This window comes from Acanthamoeba castellanii (genome assembly GCF_000313135.1).
Source record: "Acanthamoeba castellanii str. Neff unplaced genomic scaffold scf7180000084743, whole genome shotgun sequence".
NCBI lineage: Eukaryota > Discosea > Longamoebia > Acanthamoebidae > Acanthamoeba > Acanthamoeba castellanii.
The window spans coordinates 244587-263148 of record NW_004457410.1 but is presented as its reverse complement, the minus strand read 5'-3'; the positions used below and the strand labels follow the sequence as shown (position 1 = coordinate 263148).

The following is an 18562-nucleotide window of genomic DNA, read 5'->3' as shown; positions in this document are numbered from 1 at the left end:
CGCGACGGCCTCGTTGAGGTGCTCGAACGCCGACTCGGCCCGCGCGGCCGCGCGCACGGCCTTGAGCTCGGCCATGAGCCGCCGCAGCTGCTCGCCGCGCCGCACCTTGCCCGCCTTGAGCCGCTCCACTTCGGCTCGCAGGCGCGCCACTTCGCTGCCATCGCCGCCCTGGCCTGCCGCCTGCTGTGGCCCTGTGGAGGGCGACGATGAAGTCACGGCCGTGACTGAAGGCGTGGCGGGTGTGGCTTGGGCGGCGGCAGTGGAAGAGCGGAGGGGTGTCGAGGGCGAAGGCGGCAGGGGCGGGGCGGGGCTGGAGTCTGGTGTGGTGGTGCTACTCCCCTCCATCTCCTCTTCTATGAATCTGTTCCTGATGGATGGATGTATTCTACTCGAGAATCGCCTGCCTCAAGAAGCTGGTGGATGTGTGCGCCTTTCAGAGGAAGGGTGGCCTCAGAGGCATGCCACAACGAGCCCGTGTGCCTGATGGATTTGCGCCTGCCACGAGAGGGCCCTCTTGTTTCTAATTCTTATTTCCCTTTCCTTTTTCCAAATGATCAAATGGAAAATAGAAAAATAAAGTAAAATAACGAAAGAGATGGAGGCAACAACGTTGGGAGGTGGAGAAGAGGAAGGAGTGTGGTGGGCCGAAGAGGGAACACCGCTGCCCGAGGAGGTGAGCCTAGCTCTGCTGTCCTTTCTCGACGTGCCCGCCCTGGCCCGCTTCTCCCTCGTCTCCCGCGCCTGCCACCGCCTCGCCCTCGACCCTGCCCTCTGGTCGCCTCCCCCTTCACCTCTCCTTCCTTCACCCTCCCTCCTTCTCTTTCTGTGTCTGTGTCGACACTCATGTTTGGGGGGGGGGGCGACATTGCGCCGCACCGCGGGTGCAGGAAGGGCCTGTGCGAGCGGGAGATGGCGGCATGGCCGTGCCACCGGGCCTTCATCGGGCTGGCGGCGGAGGCCCTGCTCGCGGCCCATCGACGCGCAGCGGCCCTGGGCGAGTGGGTCGACCCGGGTGCCGGGCTGTGGCCGCAGCCCTTCTCGTGGCGGGCCTTCTTCCGTTGCGAGGCGCTCCACCCCTGGCCCGAGGGCAGGTAGCGTGGCCTGTGCGAACGACCCGCGCTCGGCTCGCGCTGACGATCGTCGGGCGCGTCCAGGTTCTATCTGCGGCAACAGCTCGGTGGCGGCTCGTACGGCTCACGGTTCAAGGCGCTGGAGAGGGAGACTGAGCGCGTGGTGGTCATCAAGTACTTCCTACACACACACACACACACGACACATGGCCCACACGACACAGACCTACCTCCATAGCGTTGCAGGTGGTGCTGATACAATTGCATTATTGCATTATTGCGTGGGTGTGAGTCAGGTGGATCAACATCGAGGAGGAGCAGAACAGCCTCGAGGAAGGGAGGCAGGTGGTGCTCGTGGAGGACGAGGCCAAGAGGAAAAAGATCTTCGAGGAGAAGGAGGCCCTGGCTGCCCGGCTCATGCCCGTCACCTGGCGTACGCTCTACCGCCTCTCTGTCGCCTGAGCAAATGCGCATTTGGAGTGACACACAACACACACACACACACACACACACACACACACACACACACACACACACACACACACACACACACAAAAGGGTCGAAGCAATTACCTAATGTGTTCGGTCTCTATTGGCGGCCGACCACTGACACCATCTGCCTGTCGCGAGAGTGTGCCCCGCGCACGCTCGATGAAGAGGTACGCAGCGCTGCCACACGTCCGCCCTGGTTGGCTGGCGCTCTGAGTCCCTCTCCCCCTCTTCACCAGTTGGAAGAGACGAACGGTCAGGCAGACGAGGGGCGAATTGCAGACGTCGTGCGGGATGTGCTGACTGGATTGGTGGACCTGCAGACGGCGGTGCGTGTGTGTCGTGCGTGTCGTGCGTGACACGCGCTAACGATCTGTGGCTCTATGGTTCAATGCGTAGTGCGGGGAAAATGTTGTGGCGGGCATCAATCTCGATTGGAACAAGCTCCTGGTGGCAGACGACGGCCACACCATGATCAACATCGACCAGATCTTCTACCCATGCGCCGTACGTGGCCCTCTACCTTTTGGTGCCTCTCGGATCGCTCGCTCACCCGCGCTACGCAAACAATACTATCAAAACCCTACGCGGGGGGGGGGGAACGAAGAATGCTCGCCCGTACTACATCTCGCCCGAACTGATGCCCGGCACGACAATTGATGTGGAGGGCGAGTGCAGCAGTGTCAATCGGACCCACATCTGGGCCGTGGGCCTCATTGCCATCCAACTGGCCACCGGCGCCCTGCCCATGGAGTACACACATGACACACACGACACGTGACACGACATGCGACTCCCTTACTGACGGGGCGTACGTCGTCGCGTTGGTGTGGTGTCTGCCAGGCACATGCACCCGATTCGCTATCTGTCCCGCTACGACCAGTTGGCGCCGCGCGGGCTCGATGGCCCGCACTCGCCCGAGCTGAAGGACCTGGTGCGCCTGTGCCTCGAGCGCCAGCCCCAACGCCGACCATCGGCCCACGAGCTCCTCCGCCACCAGTTCCTCGCCGACGTAAGGCGTGGCCGCGCCTCTCCTACTCGGCCGACCAACTAAAGAGCTCCCGCTGTCCAGGATCTGCTTGTAAATAGGAAAGTGTTTGTTATCATATATACATAACATACATACACCACTCGCGACCACGAGCTGTGCGGCTAAGTCGACAGATTATAGTGTCGACGGATTTAACGAAGGCAACTTGCAGGGTGTTGGCTTGGGTGAGACACAGAACAACGACGAGAGAGATGGCGAAGACGCAGGCGCAGCTGGAGGAGGAGATTAAATCGGTGTACGAGCAAATCGAAGAGTACAAGCGCAAGTACCATGAAGAGGTAGAACTCAAGCGAGAGCGCGAGGAGGAGCTGCGGAAGAAGGAGGACCAAGCGGCCAGCGCTGGGACTCTCGCGAGTAGTACTTCGGGCAGCAGTAGCACTACGACTGCCTCGTCGGCTGCAGCTGCCCCCGCGTCGCCGTGGCGCGCGGCCGTTCGATTGAGCGGCTCTCCCTCGGTCTCCTCCAACTCGTCGCCGAGCTCGTCCACCTCAACCACCCCCCACGCCAGCAACGACAGCGTGCCCACCCGTCGGCCACTCTCGAAGAACGAGGAAGAGTTGAAGAAGGACAAGAAGGAGAAGAAAGACAGGAAGGAGAAGAAAGAGAAGAAGGAAAAGAAGAAGCACAACAAGAGTCTCACTCGCCACAGCTCGGGCGCTGTGCCCACCACGGCACCTTCTTTGCCGATAGGGGGCGAGGCTGCGGCAGCCGCTACGGCGGTGGCGGAGAAGACCTTCACGGTGAGGTCGCTCCAAGCCCACAAGGCCACCTCCAAGAACGAGCTCTCCTTCGCCAAGGGCGTCACCATCACCGTCATCGAGGAGAACAAGACGGACGATCTGTTCAAGGGCCAAATCGGCAAGAAGGAGGGCTGGTTCCCGTCCTTCTACGTTGTGCGCACGTAGGGGAAGACTTGCACACAAATGTATTACTTTCTTGCATTGAGGCACAGGCCCTAGTACTTGCCGTACAGAGTGTACGCGTTGATGAGCCCCGTCAGAACGCTCAGCCCGGCCACTACGCCTGCTGGAGACGAAAAGAATGTTGGATGAAAGGAGAAGAGGGAGAAGGATGGTGCTTTGCAATAAGGGTGGGCCTGCTTCAGCACCTACCTGGCATGACCTTGCCGGAAGCGAGGAAACGGCGACCCATCGCCACAGCGAGGATGATGCTGATCACCACTGCCGCAAGGTTGCCGCCAATCTGGTAGGGCTCCATCCACAGCGTGGAAAGGCCATAAAGGGCACCACACGTGACGCCCGCGACCAGGCTGGGCACCGAACGTGCCTTGGCATAGCCCATGGCACCGCCAGCCGCCACCAATCCACCCACCACAAGCGTCCACACCTGCGCCATCTTTTTGTTGCTATTTATAATCTTTGTTTTTTTCCTCGCTTTTTTGCTTCCCCCACCAGTGTGGTGTGCGGCGAGCAGACAAGACTGCATTTACAGCGGGGAACGTTTACTTGGTCAAAACAGAGAAGATGTTGGCTACCTTCTTGCGGTCGAGCTGCTCGGTGGTCTTGATTTGCCTGGCCTGGTTGAGCTCGGTCACGGGTAGCGTGACGAGGTCGTCCTCGGTCTTCCACCCCTCCTGCTTGGCCACGAACTCGTCGAGCGCGGCTCCGTTCAAATGCACGGCCGACGCCAGCACGTCCACGGGCACACTCTGGTACGCCACCGTCAACACGCTCACGGCAACTGCACAGCACACACACACACACGCCAGGGCACAGCACATTAATCAGCTCAGGGTACGTCGCTGGCTCCCACACACACAAGAAGAACGCCACCGAGACGCGCAAAGCTTTGAAGAAGCCGTACAGCTTTGGATGGCCTCGCGGAAGCCGGGGAAGTTCTTGAGCAGAACAGAAGTGGCGCTGTCCTCCTCGAACAGCGTCCAGAAGCCGGTGAACTGGGCCGTCTCGAGCAGGTTGGACACCTTCTTCAGAGCGGCAACGCCTTCATTTTGGTGCTACGCGTGCGAAAGAAAATGGAGATTAATGAAATGCAGATGGTGCCCGATTGGAGCGGAAACGGAATCACGGGATTGGGGGCATACCGCGGCCTCGGGGAGAACGTAGAGGCTGAGGGGGAAGTCCATGTGGGGCAGATTCATGAGTGCCTTGATCAAGACCTTCTGCACGACATCGATGTCGATGTGGGAAGGATTGAACTGGAAGATCTTGAGGAGGGCGAGGTTGGCCTCGAAATCGTAGGAGCGCTGGTCGATCTGCTCCTGAAGGTAGGCCTTCAGCTGTGGCAGGGAGTCCAGCGAGTAGCGGCCCTTCTTCAGCACTTCCGTGATCTCCTGCTTCCTCTCGCTGCTCATGATGTCTGGCTCGCTATTTAATCGGCTGGCGAATGTGGTGTGAAGATTGCGATTGCAGAAGAAGAAATCAGGAAAACAAAGAAAAAACAAGAGGAGCCCAGGAAAAGTGAAGGAAGTGGTTTTGCAGAGAACACCCAAGCCCACACGGCCGCAGCAGTCGCATCCATTCGCCTCAACATCCTTTCCTTGCACTCTCCATCCAAGCACCGCAAAAGCGAAGATATATCATCGTAAATCGATTGCCCAGCATGGAGACACGGAAAAGACCCCAAACGAACAACAGCACAAATGCGCGTAGCGAGGAAGGCCGCGAGAGACGCCGAGGCGGCGGCAGTGGAGCCGCTGCTGGAGAGGGCGGCAACCGGCGCGCAGCTCCCCGTGATCAGCAGCCGCAGCAGCAGCAATCGCGTGGCGGCTACGACCGGTGCTCGAGGAGGAGGAGGCGCGTCGGGCCGAGGCCGAGGCGGCAAGACCACCCACGCCGGCAGGGACGCCCCCACTCCCTCCCCCTCGCCCGCTGCCGCTGCCGCGCCCGCCCCCAGCGCAGTGGTTCGCGCGGCACTGCCTTCCAAGCCCGCCCCGTGGGCCGTGCGTGCCGCCCCGCCGCTGCTGCCCCTGCGCCCGCTGCCGCTGCCGAGGCGTCGCCTGCCGCGGCGGCCCCGGTGACTGCCGGCTCGACCGCAGCGCCGCTGCCAGTGACGACGGAGGCGGTGGTGGCTGTGCCCCTCCCCGCGTCGCCTTCTTCCGGCGAGCAGCCGCTGGGACCGGTCGCAGTCGCGGTCGTGGCTCCCGCGCCGTCGTCGTCGGCAAAGGAGGCGCGGCTGGACGAGGTGGCGGGCCTGTGCCTGGGCTCCTTCGAGGCCACCGAGCTGCCCACGGCCCGCTCGCCCATCGTTCCGTCCCCCTCCTCCCCGCTCCCCGAGAAGGAGGCCCCGCCAGCCGCCCCTGCCACGTCGCCCGCACCCGCACCCGCATCGACCGCCGCCGCCGTCGCACCGTCGCCAGCGGAGACTACCAATGGCCATGTCACCAGCCCGGCGACGACGTCCACTGACGACTCAACACCGGCGACCGCCGCCGCACCGCATGTGACTGCCGAGAACGGGGCGTCGTCGGCTGCGCCGGAGGTGGCGGTGCGCAAGCCGGTGGTGAACGCGTGGGGCAAGGGTGCCCCGGCCATCCTCCAGAAGTACATGGAGGCCCAAAAGAAAGCGGCGGCCCAGCAGCAGCAGCAGCGCCCGCCCGCGCCCACCGCCGCGGCCGCTCTCCGTAAGTGATCGCATCAATATCCCCCCCCCTGATGATTGGTAGCGATTGGCCAGGAGCACTCACGCCACGTCACGCCACGCGCAGGGCATTTCGACGAGGTGCGGCTCATGTGGGACGCTTCCTTCGCGCACGCCGCCCTCCGCGGCCTCCACAACGAAGGCAACACGTGCTTCCTCAACGCGGTACGCACCCCCCCCCTCTCTCCTCCTAACTCGGTTTCTTTCCAAGCGGCAGCCACACATGCCTGAGGGAAGCTGGGCTGCTGTCTCACTCGGTTCTCTCTCTTCTCTTCTTTTTCTTGTTCGTCACACACACAGACGGTGCAGTGCCTGCTGGCGTGCCCTCCCTTCATCGGCTTCCTGCGCAGCCTCAGGGGCCGCGGCTTACCGTGCCCGGCTCCCACCCTCACTGAGCTGTACGTGCCCGTGCGCGGGATCACTGTCCTCGAGTCTCCCATCATCATCTGCGCAGCGACACGACACGACACGACCAACGACACGGCACGACACACACTACACACACGACGCACAATCATAGGGGATTGAGTGATGGGAGGCTTACCGGGTGGTGGGGCGGTGGTTGAACTCTTCATGCGTAGGGTGCGATTCGCGGAGGCGTTCGAGCTGGAGAAGAAGGCCAACACGCAGCTGGTGCCCCTCGCGGCCAAGGCGCACTTCGCGGCGGTCATCAAGAAGCTGGCCGGCACCCCCGGCCGCCAGGAGGACGCCCACGAGTTCCTCTCGCTCCTCCTCGACACCGTCCACGAAGGTACCTCTCTCTACCTGGCGCGCGCACTGTCGACACAAATGAATCTTTGATCGAAAACGCTGACCAACCTGGGCGCCCAATCGGCAGAGCTGCGAGCCGGTTCCGCCAAGGCGCGGGCTGGCGGCGGCAGCGGCGAGAGCGGGGCCCACCACAAGACGGCCGCCCACAACGAGACCAACGAGTGGAACGAAGTGGGGCGCAAGAACAAGACCTCCAAGCTCCGAACGGTACCACTTCCATCTCGTGTCGTTGGTCGTGTGCGTGTGCGTGTGTCGTGTACACACCTGTTTCTCACCGGGACATTGCGCCAGGCCGAGTTCGAGGACACGGCGGTGACGCGCATATTCGGTTGCAAGCTCCGGTCGTGCCTCAAGTCGCGGGGCGCCAAGCAGTCGATCACGCAGGAGCTCTTCAACGCCCTGCCCCTCGACGTGTCGGTCCACCAGATCCGCTCCCTCGACGACGCCCTCCTCGGCTTCATGTCCGCCGTACGCCCCGCCCCCCTCGCCCCGCTGTCGACTTATTTTCTGGGCTGATGACTGACAGCGCACGCACGCGCACGCGCAGGAATCGCTGGACTGGGAGGTGCGGGCGTCGAAGGAGTACAAGTTCGAGCGCATGCCGGGCGTGCTGGTGGTCCACCTCAAGCGCTTCGCCTTCAGCGCCGCCGGGGGCGACAAGATCGCCAAGCACATCGAGTTCCCCGAACGCCTCGTCATCCCCACCAGTACGTATCTCGTCCGTCTTCTGGAGCTATTGTGTGTGTGTGTGTGTGTGTGTGTGTGTGTGTGTGTGTGTGTGTTGGTGTCGTGTATGCGTGTGTGTTGGTGTTCACCCCGTGGTCGACGGAACAGAGTTGTTGGGGCCGCACGCGGGTGGCAGCGAGAAGGAGCGGAGGAGCTACGACCTCTTCGGAGTGGTGGAGCACCACGGCCACACCCTCCAGAGCGGACACTACACCGCGTCCATCAAACGCGACCAGCACTGGTACTACTACTACCCGTGTTGTGGTTGTGCCGCGGCTGCAATGCACCTCACTAACGCGCGTCTCGTGTGTGTGTTGTGTGTGCGCGCGCGCAGGTATCACGTGGACGACACGACCATCAACCCGACGACCATCCAGACCGTGCTGCGACGACAGGCCTACCTTCTCTTCTACCTCCGCGCCTCCCCTTCTTCCTCCTCCCACTGATGTACATCAACCACGCAATCAACCACAATCCCATTTCTCTTTCCCTCTTCACGCTGGCCCTGTGGTGGTTTCTCGTTTCTTTCCTCTTTGCATTCCCTGAATGCCATCCGTTTGGGTCTTGGGTGGGGGCAAGTACTTGTACACCACCACCAACTGACCAACCAATGAAGAAGGCTGGGTCCAAGGCTGTGCCAACAGCGCGCGGTGGTCCCAAAGGCAAGGCCGTGCCGGGCAAGAAGTTGCGGTTGCTAGATACCCCCCCCCCGCCTCTCTTCTCTTTTTCGCCGCTGTTGGTTGCATGCTTGGGGGCTGACTGTCTCCTCCGTCGGCGGCTGCTGCTCCGGACCACACCAGAGAGCCGGCGGAGGTGCAGGCCGGGCTGTTCATGGGGTCGCAGCGGAGTTCGGGGAATGTGGACTACCTCCGCAGCCTCAACATCACCCACATCCTCTCCGTCGGCGTCGACACCCTCCACCCCACCGTACCGCTTACTCTCACGCCCCGGCAGTTCTCCTGTTGGCGTGGCGTCCTGCAGCCAGGCTGATTTGGCGTGTGCGTCGTGTCCGCGTGTGCGTGCGTTCATGTGCGTGCGTGTGGTGCGTTGACTACGCACAGGAGTTCACGCACAAGCGCATCAAGGGCCTGCAGGACGCGGACACGAGCGACCTCCTTTCGCGACTCCCCGAGTGCATAGCCTTCATCGAGGAGGCCCTCCAGGCCGGCTCCGGCGTGCTCGTGCACTGGTAAGCCCCTCCCCACCCCCAAAGAGCAGCCCCTGCTAATCCCTCGCCGGGCCATCTCTCGGTGGTGAACGATGGCGATGACGACGAAAGTCTGAGACGTGGTGCCTTTGCGTGGAATGGTGGGTGCGCAGCCAGGGCGGCATCAGCAGGAGCGCGGCGGTCGTGGTTGGCTTCCTCGTGCACAGCAACCGGGACCTGTCGGCCAACGAGGCCCTCGCCCTCCTCCACCAATCCCGACCCAGTTAGCCCCCCCCTCCCCTCCTATACGGCGACTTCTTTTTGCTGAAGACCCTTCCTGTGGTTCGTTCATTGCAGCCGCCCGCCCGCGGCCGGCCTTCCTGGAGCAGGTGGAGGCCTATCGGCGCTCTCTTCTCGCCACCGCCTCGGCCCAACCACCACCAACGACCAAATGATACACGACACACACGACACACGACACACGACGACACACACGACACACAATATAAATAAATAAATACCTGTCAAAAATACAGCGCACCACGCGGACAGCGCACTCTCTTCGTTTCGTGCTCGGCATCGTCGGTAATCGTCTTCACTCTGCACCCTCACCCGTGTCCTTTCCCTCGTCGTCGCCGCCACCCCGCCGCTCTCGCGAAGACCGGGCCAGGGGGCTGTTTGCTCCCTCATAGGGCGTGGGCGTTCCGGAGCCCCGCTTTCGGCCGACGGCCACCCAGCCCCCCGGCGCGATGGGCAGCGGCAATGGCGGCACCTGCAAGTCCCGTTTCTTCGGCCCGCATCCCATCAGGAGCAGCGTGAAGTCCTTCTGCAGCTTCATGTCCGCCAGCAGTTCCTGTACATTCATCGTCGAGGCTGCACACGAGCACACGCTCGAGGCCATCAGCACGACACGCACGCACGGCACACGCACCTAAGAGGCGACGTACCGAGGTCGCGATGGCCGGTGCCCATGGCCAAGATGCACGGCCCGAACACGGTGGCGAGGTTCTCGGGGCTCATCTTGGTCCGCTCGACCACTTTGGGCGGCAGCAGCTTGGTGTGCATGAAGTCGAGGATCGTGTCGATCACGTCGCCATGCAGCGGTGGCAGGCCGTCCACCAGATCCCGCGCCTCCTGTGAGGTCTTGGCCTCCTGGCACGCCGCTCTGCACAATATTTTTACGGCCATCGTCATCAACGGCCGCCACCAATCGTCAGCCGCACACATCGTGAGCACCCTCTATCGATGATAATTATGACGGTGCGATGGTGTACTTGAGGCCAGGGGGTATGAGCGGCTGGCTGAGGCTCATGAGCCACAGCTTGAGCACGGAGGCCACCACGTGCGGGTCCGTCCCCTTGGCGATGTGGTACGACCCCTCGTTTAGCCTGTGCGTAGGTGAGCGCGTCAGTTTTTAACAGATTGTTAGAATTATTATCATCATTACATCATTATTGTCATCATGATTAGAGGATACAAGGGAGGAATGGTGGTGGTGAGGGTGTACCGATTGATGAGGTTCTCCTCTTCGGTCTGCTTGCCCGAAAGGCGGAAGATGCCCTCGCAGTCGAGCCCACCCAGGTCTTGGATGGCCCGCAGGAGGCACGTGAGGATGTACGGCACCTGTGTTCCTCCCGCGCCTGAGGGACGATCGCACGTCAGTCGTCAATGCCGATCAACGTCATCAGAGTGGGGAGGGAGGGAAGGAAGCGATATTTGAGGAGTCTCCTCACCTTTAGAGGTGTTGTTTTGACGGGTCTGCTCCACCTTGAGCACTTCGTCGAGGGTGGTGCGGAACACGTCGCCCTCCAGTACGGGCCTCCTGCTCGCGTGTGACCCCGAGCTCTCCTGCAACGCTGCCAGCTCTTCTCTCCACAAATAAATCAAAACAAGTAAAAATAATATAAGAAAGAAAACAATAAGATGACAGCGTCGGGTTGCGCTGGAGTGGAGCTGGAGGGCGGGTACGGTTTTGTGAGGTGGAGGTTGATGTCGACGTGGATGTTGAAGTAGCGGAAGAGGTCTGTGCGGCCTCGGCGCGGGGCTTGAGAGTCGAACGCGAGGGTGCGAAGAGGTGCGATCGCTGCTGGCTGCCCAGCCCCTTGATCAGGGTGCGCGAGAGGCGCAGGCTCTTCTTCAGGGACATGCCCATGGTCGCCGTACTGGGCGGCGAGGCCGGGGCGTGGAAATAGGTGCCGCTGTTGAGGGAGCCGGGGGAGCTGTGGCGGTACTGCAAGGGCGCCACCTCGAACAAAGGGGGCGGGGCGGGGGCGGGGGTGGGATTCCTGGCGACACACCCGCCTCCAACAACATGTTCGAGATTTCTGCTCCTGATGGCCTCACTATTTTGGAGGTGCTTTTCTTTGTCTTCTTGTTGTCTGATGTTGTCTCCATTATGGCCTCCTCTGTTCAGGCTCCGTGTTGATGCGTTCCTTTTGGCCCGGTAAATCGATGAACTTCTCCCACACCTCAGGCATGTGGTCTGTGGTCTTTTCGCTTAAAACGGGCAACAGGCACTGTTTACCTTATAAGTCCAGCAGCACGCAGGAAGAAAAGAGCAAATTAATAAATAATTAAATAATTAAATTCTTCTTGTGTTGGATGGTGTGGCTGCTGCTCCTGGCTGCCCTCGCGCTGGTGGCGTTGGGGTGGTGCAGCAGCCACCACTGGCAGGGGTGGTTCCACCGGTGGCGGGTGGGGCGCTACTACGCCACCACCCACCTGCGCACCCACCAACTTCGTCGAGACCACAAGCCCAGTACTCGAACGAGTACCACCCCGCCCTACCGGGTGGGCCATATCGTGCGGTGCGACTACCGGGACTCGGCCTCTGCGCCGCCCGCCCGCAGCGGCAGCCTCCGCATCGTCTCGTGGAACATTGAGTTTGGGTGCAGGTCCCCCCTCCCACAGCTCTCGTTTCTGGAATGCCAAGAATGATGGCTGACGTTGGCGCGCGTGGGCCTTGGGTGCGTGGAGCTACAAGCTGGCCGAGGTGGTGACGGAGCTGCGGAGGCTCGACGCCGATGTTGTGCTCCTGCAGGAGGTGGACTGGTGCCACGCACCCGATGACGCCCCGACGCCCTTCACCCACGACGCCTTCCACGAGATCGCCTCTGCGCTCGGCCTCGCAGGCATCTGGGCTCCGCACTACGCCTACCAAGGTACCGCCCACCTCTCCTCCTCCTTTCTTTTCCATTTCCTTCTCCACCCGCTGATCGACGGTGTGCTGTGTGTCGTGTGTGCGGCACGGTTGCGATTGCGGCACAGGGGAGGGGCATCGGGGCGCGTGGGGCAATGCCATCCTGACGAGGTTCGCCATCGAGCACGAGCACGACCGCTTTGTGCCCCTCCGCCACCTCTTTGACTACGACCGGTACGCTGACGTCTAGGGGAGTGTATGGGGGAAATGGCGCTTGATTGCTGATCAGCGGTTGATGATGACGTGGAGTGCGTTAGGTCGGCTTTGTCGACCATGGTACGACTGCCCCATGGAGGCGGGCGCCTGTGCGTGTGCAGCGTGCACCTCGAGGTGTGCTGCGGGATCTCAGTGCGCGTGCGCCAATTTGAGCGGGTCGTCAGGCACCTTCAGGTACGCCCCCACGTGCATTCACGGGCGCTGGGTTCAGCTGCCTGACGAGAGGCTCTCTCTTTCTTTGTGTGTGTCGTTCGTCGTGTGTCGTGTGTGTCATATGTGTAAATAAATCTATCCCGCGCTTGCTTGGCCCCACAACCAGAGCTACGAGCTCGGAGACGAAGACCGGGTGGTGATCGGCGGCGATCTGAACACATTCGGGCACGGCCTACTCCGCCTGTCCCCGTTCCACTGTAACGACGCCTATCGCTTCCGCTCCCTCTTCTACGAGGAGGCCCAGGTAAGCACCTATCATGATGGCTCCTTTGTGTGCGTGTGCGCGTGCGCGTGCGTGCGTGTTTGCGGGTCTTATGCGTGCGTACAGCCGCACCAAGCCACGATCAATTGAAGCGAGGGCTGACCGAGGCTGTTTCACAACAGTGGTGGGAGGAGAGGGTGCTGCCGGCGCTGTTGAAGGGCCGGGGCACGGCGCTGGCGCGACTCGCTGACCCGTTCGAGAAGAGCGCGCAGCACACCCTGGCGGGCGGACCCATGGGCGTGTTCGCGGGCAAGCTCGATTGGCTCTTCCTCGACCCCGCCGCCCTGCCCGTGCTACGCACCGCCGTCGGCACCGGCACCCAGTCGGACCACGCCTGGATCTCTGTCGACGTCAGCATCCCTCTTAAGCTCTGAAATGTGTTTTCCTCATCTTTTCTTTTTCTTTGCTGTCGCCGATTTGCAGTACTGCGAAAGTTCCACCGCAGCCAACCAGGCAGTCTGACCACCAAACCACCGGAGAGAGACCAACCATGGCGTCGCTGCAAGCTACCGCGCCGACCAAGGTGGGGTGCGGGTGCGGGTGCCCCGACTGCCGGTGCCTCGCCCCGCCGGCCGCTGCCCCCACGGCCGAGAATTTGAAGAAAAAAGTAGACCCCTACGGAAGCGGTGATGCCGTGCGTCACGACGGCGGCGACAAAGACGACGAGACTGCCGCCCTCCTCCTCTCGTCCGGAGCCGTGGCCAGGCGGTGCGCGTGTTGCTGCGCCCGCTGCCAGCACGACACTCGCGACAATGACGACGACGATGAGTGCAACTCCGACGACGAAGATGATGATGACAACGAAGGCAGCGACCATGACCAATCGCGAGGCGAGGTCGTGGTGGCCGTGTGGCCCGTGGCCTGCGGCGGCTGCGCGGCCGTCGTGCGGTCCGTGGCCGAGCGTCGCCTGGCCCTCGCCGGCTACCCGCCCACCGCCCAGGACCCCAAGGGCAAGGCCAAGGCCCATGGCCAGTCCGCCTCGACCGCCGCCAGTCGGGTGCGGGTCGGCGAGGGCGGCCACGCGGCCGTCCGGGTCGAGCTCTGCGGCGGCCTCGACGCCGACGAGGCGGCCCGCGAGGTGGGGCGCGCCCTGGCGGCCGATCTGCGCGGGGCGGGCTTCACGTCGGCCGAGGTGGTGCCCCACACCGACGCGGCGCCCCTCCTGCCCACGCCCTCCCGCCCGTCCCTCTTCTCCGCCGCGTCGGCCCAGGCCGCCCGCCGTCCCGCCTTCCTCTTCTCCGTTCAGGTGCGCACCACACGCACACGCACTCCCTCGCTCTTAAGGTGGCTGCAACTGATCGCGTGTCGTGTCGTGTTGTGTGCTGTGCGTCGTGTGTGCGCGCGCGATAGGGAATGACGTGCGGCAGCTGCGTGGGGATGGTGGAGACGGCCCTCTCGAGCGTGAAGGGCGTCGTGGTGGCCCGCGTGAGCCTACGCAAGCACGCCGCCATCGTGCTCGTCGACACCCGCCTCAGGTACCGGCCACCATCATCATTAGGTGTTGCCCAACAGGTGGGCGTGACGTGGCACAAGAAGCTCATCTCGTGATTGCGCGCGTACCGTGCAGGATGGGAGACGACGCCGAGGAGGGCTTCGACGAGGCGGCGGTCGCGGCGGAGCTCGTGGCCGCCGCCGAGGAGCTGGGCTACGCCGTGGCCCGCCTCCGTCCGGAACCTTCCGACGACGGTGCCGCCGCTGCTGACCCGGGCCTCGTGCGCCACCTGCGGCGCCTGGCCCGCCGCGCCCTGCGCGAGGCCAAGGCCAAGGCCCAGCCCGACCCATTCGCCACCCTCGACCACCCATTGGCCGGCGGCCGCCAGGAGAACGATGATGACGACGACGAAGACGAGGCCGCCGCCACTGGCGGGTCGGCCGCGCCGGCGATGAAGGACACGGTGTTCTTCCGGGTGGAGGGGATGACGTGCGCGTCGTGCGTGGCCATGCTGGAGAACGTGGTGCGCCACCTGCCGGCGGTCACGCGCGTGAGCGTGAGCCTCATGACCGAGGAGGCCGAGGTCGAGTACGTGCCGCACGCCGGCACCACGCCCGACGCCATCCGCGAGGCCATGGCCGACCTGGGCTTCACCGTCACCCGCCTCGACAAGGCCGTCCAGGGCCAGGTACGAGGCCACATAGACCTCATCGCATGAAGGAGCAAGGTGGTGGTGGTGGTGGTGGTGGTTTGGGGTGGAGGGGTATCCACGTCATTAACATGGTCGATGACGTGGCGCAGGTGACGCTGCTGGTGGAGGGGATGCACTGCGCGTCGTGCGTCAACAAGATCGAGACCGCCCTCATGAAGCACCCGGCCATCATTGCCGCCTCCGTCAACAACGTCACCAAGCAGGCCAAGGTTCCCTACAACCATCGCAACACATTTGATTTATGATTGGGACCGGGGCAAATGATCGAATTCTGGTTGGCGCTTTGGGGGGGCACATGTGCAGGTGGAGTTCGACAGTACAAAGCTGGGGGTGCGTGACGTGGTGGAGCTGATCGAGCGGACCGGTCCCTACGCGGCCCAGCTGGCCCGGCCCGAGGGCAGCGTGGAGGCCCTCAAGCGCGAGAAGGAGATCCGCAAGTGGCGGCTCAGCTTCTTCGCCAGCCTGGCCTTCACGGCGCCCCTGGTGTTCATCAGCATGGTGCTGTCGATGCTGATCGAGCCCACCCACGAGATGCTGCAGCAGGACTACTTCGTGCGCAACCTCTCCATCGACGCCGTCGTCCAGTGGGCTCTCGCCACCCCCGTCCAGTTCTGGATCGGCTGGGACTTCTACGTCGCCTCCTACAAGGGTACCGTACCGTGCTTCCCCCCCCCAAATACCTATGCGTTTGTGTGTTATAGCATATTATGTTTGCTACTTATTATTATTATTATTATTATAAGCATGTGTCGACACGCTGATGTGGTGGATTGGTGGTGGTGGGGGGGATGTAGTGTTGAAGCACGGGAGCGCGAACATGGACGTGCTGGTGGCGCTGGGCACGTCGGCGGCCTACTTCTACTCGGTGCTGGGGATCGTGCTGCACCTGCTCGACGACAACTTCACCTCCCACCTCTACTTCGAGACGTCCGCCCTCCTCATCACCTTCATCATGCTTGGCCGGTACACACGAACGACACACATGATGCGTGGCTGGAGCTGTAGGCCCCCAATGGTGGCGGCGGTGCATGAACGAATTGATGAATTGCGGGTCTGTAGGTACCTGGAGAACGTGGCCAAGGGCAAGACCTCGGAGGCCATCACGAAGCTCCTGTCCCTGCAGGCCCCCACCGCCATCCTCCTCACCACCACCCCCGCCGCCGCCACGGTACGTACACCCTCCCCCTCCCCCGCAATGCGCAGTCCGCGCCGTTGCCTGACAATGAGTCGTGTGTGTGTCGTGTGTGCCGTGCCGTGTGTCGTGTGGTCGGTGCTCGCAGGAGGGCGGGTACGAGGTGGTGGGCGAGCGGGAGGTCGACGCCAATCTGGTGCAGCGGGACGACCTCCTCAAGGTCCTCCCGGGCGCGCACATCCCGGTCGACGGCCGCGTCACCCACGGCCGCACCACGGTCGACGAAGCCATGATCACCGGTACGCGACACGACACGACACGACACGACACGACACGACACATGCGCTGCTGCTGCACACCACACGCGCGGCTCAAGCGTCGGCGTGACAGGCGAGGCGCTGCCGGTGACCAAGGCGGAGGGGGACGAGGTGATCGGGGGCACCATCAATCAGGCCGGCCTCATCCACGTGCGCGCCACCCGCGTCGGCGCCGACACCGCCCTCGCGCGCATCGTGCAGCTCGTGCAGGAGGCCCAGACCTCCAAGGCCCCCATCCAGGTACCTCTACGCGTGCGGCGCGGTGCGTGTCATTGCGTGCGTGTTTCACAAACCCGTGCACACACACGCAACACAGGCGTTGGCCGATCGGATCTCGGGTGTGTTCGTGCCGGTGGTGCTGGGCCTCGCGCTGCTCACGTTCGGTACGTGGTACACGCTGTGCCTGACGGGCGTGGTGCCGGAGGCGTGGATCGAGGCCGGCGCCGACGCCTTCCTGTTTTCGTTCCTATTCGCCGTGTCGGTGGTGGTCATCGCGTGCCCGTGCTCGCTCGGCCTCGCCACCCCGACCGCCGTCATGGTGGGCACCGGCGTCGCCGCCCAGCTGGGCGTGCTGATCAAGGGCGGCGCGGCCCTCGAGACGGCGCACAAGGTGAGCGCCATCATCTTCGACAAGACCGGCACGCTCACCCACGGCAAGCCCGTCGTGACGGACCTCCTCCGCGTCGACGACGCCTGCGCCCAGCTCGACCTCGACGAGCGCGCCTTCTTCACCCTCGTCGGCGCCGCCGAGAGCGCCAGTGAGCACCCGCTCGGCCGTGCCATCCACGCTCACGCCCTACGCGCCCTGGCCGACGCGCCGACAACGGCCACGGCGGCGGCGGCGCTGCCCCAGCCGCGCGATTACCAGGCCATACCGGGCCGCGGGCTGAGCTGCCGCGTGGGCGAGTACGGGGTGTACATCGGCAACCGGCTCCTGATGGGCGACCACGCCTTCGCCATCCCGGAGCGCGTCGAGCGCTACATGAGCTCCCTCGAGGAGCAGGGCAAGACCTGCATGCTCGTCGCCCTCCTGCGCGACTCCAACGGTTCCTCTCCCCACCACCACCAGCCACCACCACCACCACCACCATTCGTTTGGTGCCAAAGGCGTCCAACGATGATGGTGCCGATGATGACAATGCGGCGTGTGGCGATGATGCAGAGTTGGAGCGCGAGGTGGCGGGCTGCATCGCGGTGGCGGACACCATCAAACCGGAGGCGCCGCTGGTGGTGCAGCACCTGAAGCGGATGGGCATCCAGGTGTGGATGGTCACCGGGTACGCACGCCCACCGCACCCCAATTAAAGCCATAGACACGCCGTCGGCTGATGATGATGAGCTCACACCAACCTCCCGCACGCGCAGTGACAACCGCCGCACGGCGCAGGCCATCGCGCACCAGGTGGAGATCACGGACGTGTTCGCCGAGGTGCTGCCCTCGAACAAGGCGGCCAAGGTGAAGGAGCTGCAGGCGCAGGGTCACACCGTGGCGATGGTGGGCGACGGCATCAACGACTCGCCCGCGCTGGCCCAGGCCGACCTGGGCCTCGCGGTCGGGGCAGGTACCGACGTGGCCATCGAGACGGCCGACGTGGTGCTGATGCGCAACGATCTGGCCGACGTCGTGACGGCGATCGACCTCTCCACCAAGACCTACCGGCGCATCAAGCTCAACTTCATGTGGGCCTTTGGCTACAACGTCTGCTGTACGCCAGCCCCACCGCCCACCCGAATCCTGTGCCCCCAATGGCCATTTTCATCTCACCACCGCACCACCGCGCACACGCTCATACGCTTGCACACAACACATGCACACACCAACCAGCGATTCCGGTGGCTGCTGGGGTGCTGTACCCGGCCTTCCATATCTCCCTGCCGCCCGCGCTGGCCGGGCTGGCGATGGCGCTCTCGTCCGTGTCGGTGGTGTGCTCGTCCCTGCTGCTCAAGCTCTACAAGAAGCCCGTCCTGTCTGCTGCTCCTCCGGCCTCGCCTTGGCTGCTGCCCTCGTTCTGCCGCCGCCGCCTCACCAGCACCGCACCCTACGCACAGCTGCCCGGCAACTAGGGGAACGCAAGGAGGCGAGAAGCGCATTGTTAGCGGCACGGCACGCACACAACCCAACACGCCGTGGCTTGTACCCCAAACCAGAAGCGCGTGTGGTTTACTACTACGGGGGGTGTGTTGGGGGTGGAGAGAGGCGAGGGACG

General features: G+C 63.3%; 10 protein-coding genes across 10 annotated transcripts in view; 6 read left to right on the top strand and 4 right to left on the bottom strand.

Annotated features, from left to right (window-relative positions):
• Positions 1-345, bottom strand: part of ACA1_178590 (uncharacterized protein) — a gene marked incomplete at both ends in the record, with an annotated part of 841 nt that extends 496 nt beyond the window's left edge. Inside the window, one exon of the mRNA XM_004338165.1 lies at positions 7-345. Coding sequence (XP_004338213.1) covers positions 7-345 — 339 coding nt within the window. The remainder of the gene's footprint in view (positions 1-6) is intronic.
• Positions 346-595: 250 nt separating this feature from the next.
• On the top strand, positions 596-2613 carry ACA1_178580 (F-box domain containing protein; the record flags this gene model as incomplete). Its single annotated transcript, XM_004338164.1, has 8 exons — positions 596-774; positions 888-1091; positions 1155-1244; positions 1367-1503; positions 1806-1888; positions 1959-2066; positions 2167-2312; positions 2403-2613. The coding sequence occupies 8 exons, from the start codon at positions 596-598 to the stop codon at positions 2611-2613; spliced, it is 1158 nt and encodes a 385-aa protein (XP_004338212.1).
• Positions 2614-2801: 188 nt separating this feature from the next.
• ACA1_178570 (SH3 domain containing protein) lies at positions 2802-3515 on the top strand (the record flags this gene model as incomplete). The annotated part of the gene is made up of 1 exon (XM_004338163.1): positions 2802-3515. One exon carries the CDS (start codon positions 2802-2804, stop codon positions 3513-3515), a length of 714 nt encoding a protein of 237 aa, XP_004338211.1.
• A 50-nt stretch (positions 3516-3565) lies between these two features.
• Positions 3566-3966, bottom strand: ACA1_178560 (transmembrane proteins 14c protein; the record flags this gene model as incomplete). Its single annotated transcript, XM_004338162.1, has 2 exons — positions 3566-3633; positions 3723-3966. The coding sequence occupies 2 exons, from the start codon at positions 3964-3966 to the stop codon at positions 3566-3568; spliced, it is 312 nt and encodes a 103-aa protein (XP_004338210.1).
• A 106-nt stretch (positions 3967-4072) lies between these two features.
• Positions 4073-4942, bottom strand: ACA1_178550 (eukaryotic translation initiation factor 3 subunit k, putative; the record flags this gene model as incomplete). The annotated part of the gene is made up of 3 exons (XM_004338161.1): positions 4073-4311; positions 4435-4585; positions 4673-4942. 3 exons carry the CDS (start codon positions 4940-4942, stop codon positions 4073-4075), a joined length of 660 nt encoding a protein of 219 aa, XP_004338209.1.
• Positions 4943-5230: 288 nt separating this feature from the next.
• On the top strand, positions 5231-8171 carry ACA1_178540 (Ubiquitin carboxylterminal hydrolase; the record flags this gene model as incomplete). The annotated part of the gene is made up of 10 exons (XM_004338160.1): positions 5231-5530; positions 5581-6211; positions 6296-6393; positions 6529-6599; positions 6810-6979; positions 7067-7206; positions 7291-7467; positions 7547-7677; positions 7862-7981; positions 8060-8171. 10 exons carry the CDS (start codon positions 5231-5233, stop codon positions 8169-8171), a joined length of 1950 nt encoding a protein of 649 aa, XP_004338208.1.
• Positions 8172-8335: 164 nt separating this feature from the next.
• Positions 8336-9327, top strand: ACA1_178530 (dual specificity phosphatase, catalytic domain containing protein; the record flags this gene model as incomplete). The annotated part of the gene is made up of 5 exons (XM_004338159.1): positions 8336-8415; positions 8526-8652; positions 8787-8914; positions 9046-9155; positions 9230-9327. 5 exons carry the CDS (start codon positions 8336-8338, stop codon positions 9325-9327), a joined length of 543 nt encoding a protein of 180 aa, XP_004338207.1.
• A 140-nt stretch (positions 9328-9467) lies between these two features.
• On the bottom strand, positions 9468-11024 carry ACA1_178520 (RhoGAP domain containing protein; the record flags this gene model as incomplete). The annotated part of the gene is made up of 7 exons (XM_004338158.1): positions 9468-9745; positions 9820-10037; positions 10147-10260; positions 10380-10512; positions 10606-10694; positions 10841-10895; positions 10931-11024. The coding sequence occupies 7 exons, from the start codon at positions 11022-11024 to the stop codon at positions 9468-9470; spliced, it is 981 nt and encodes a 326-aa protein (XP_004338206.1).
• A 449-nt stretch (positions 11025-11473) lies between these two features.
• Positions 11474-13136, top strand: ACA1_178510 (endonuclease/exonuclease/phosphatase family protein; the record flags this gene model as incomplete). Its single annotated transcript, XM_004338157.1, has 6 exons — positions 11474-11766; positions 11849-12033; positions 12140-12245; positions 12389-12461; positions 12607-12744; positions 12885-13136. 6 exons carry the CDS (start codon positions 11474-11476, stop codon positions 13134-13136), a joined length of 1047 nt encoding a protein of 348 aa, XP_004338205.1.
• Positions 13137-13252: 116 nt separating this feature from the next.
• ACA1_178500 (coppertranslocating P-type ATPase) lies at positions 13253-18419 on the top strand (the record flags this gene model as incomplete). The annotated part of the gene is made up of 14 exons (XM_004338156.1): positions 13253-14008; positions 14113-14237; positions 14330-14882; positions 14996-15115; positions 15210-15555; positions 15701-15869; positions 15966-16074; positions 16187-16337; positions 16429-16595; positions 16672-17401; positions 17518-17632; positions 17721-17833; positions 17918-18061; positions 18181-18419. 14 exons carry the CDS (start codon positions 13253-13255, stop codon positions 18417-18419), a joined length of 3837 nt encoding a protein of 1278 aa, XP_004338204.1.
• Positions 18420-18562: the final 143 nt, after the last annotated feature.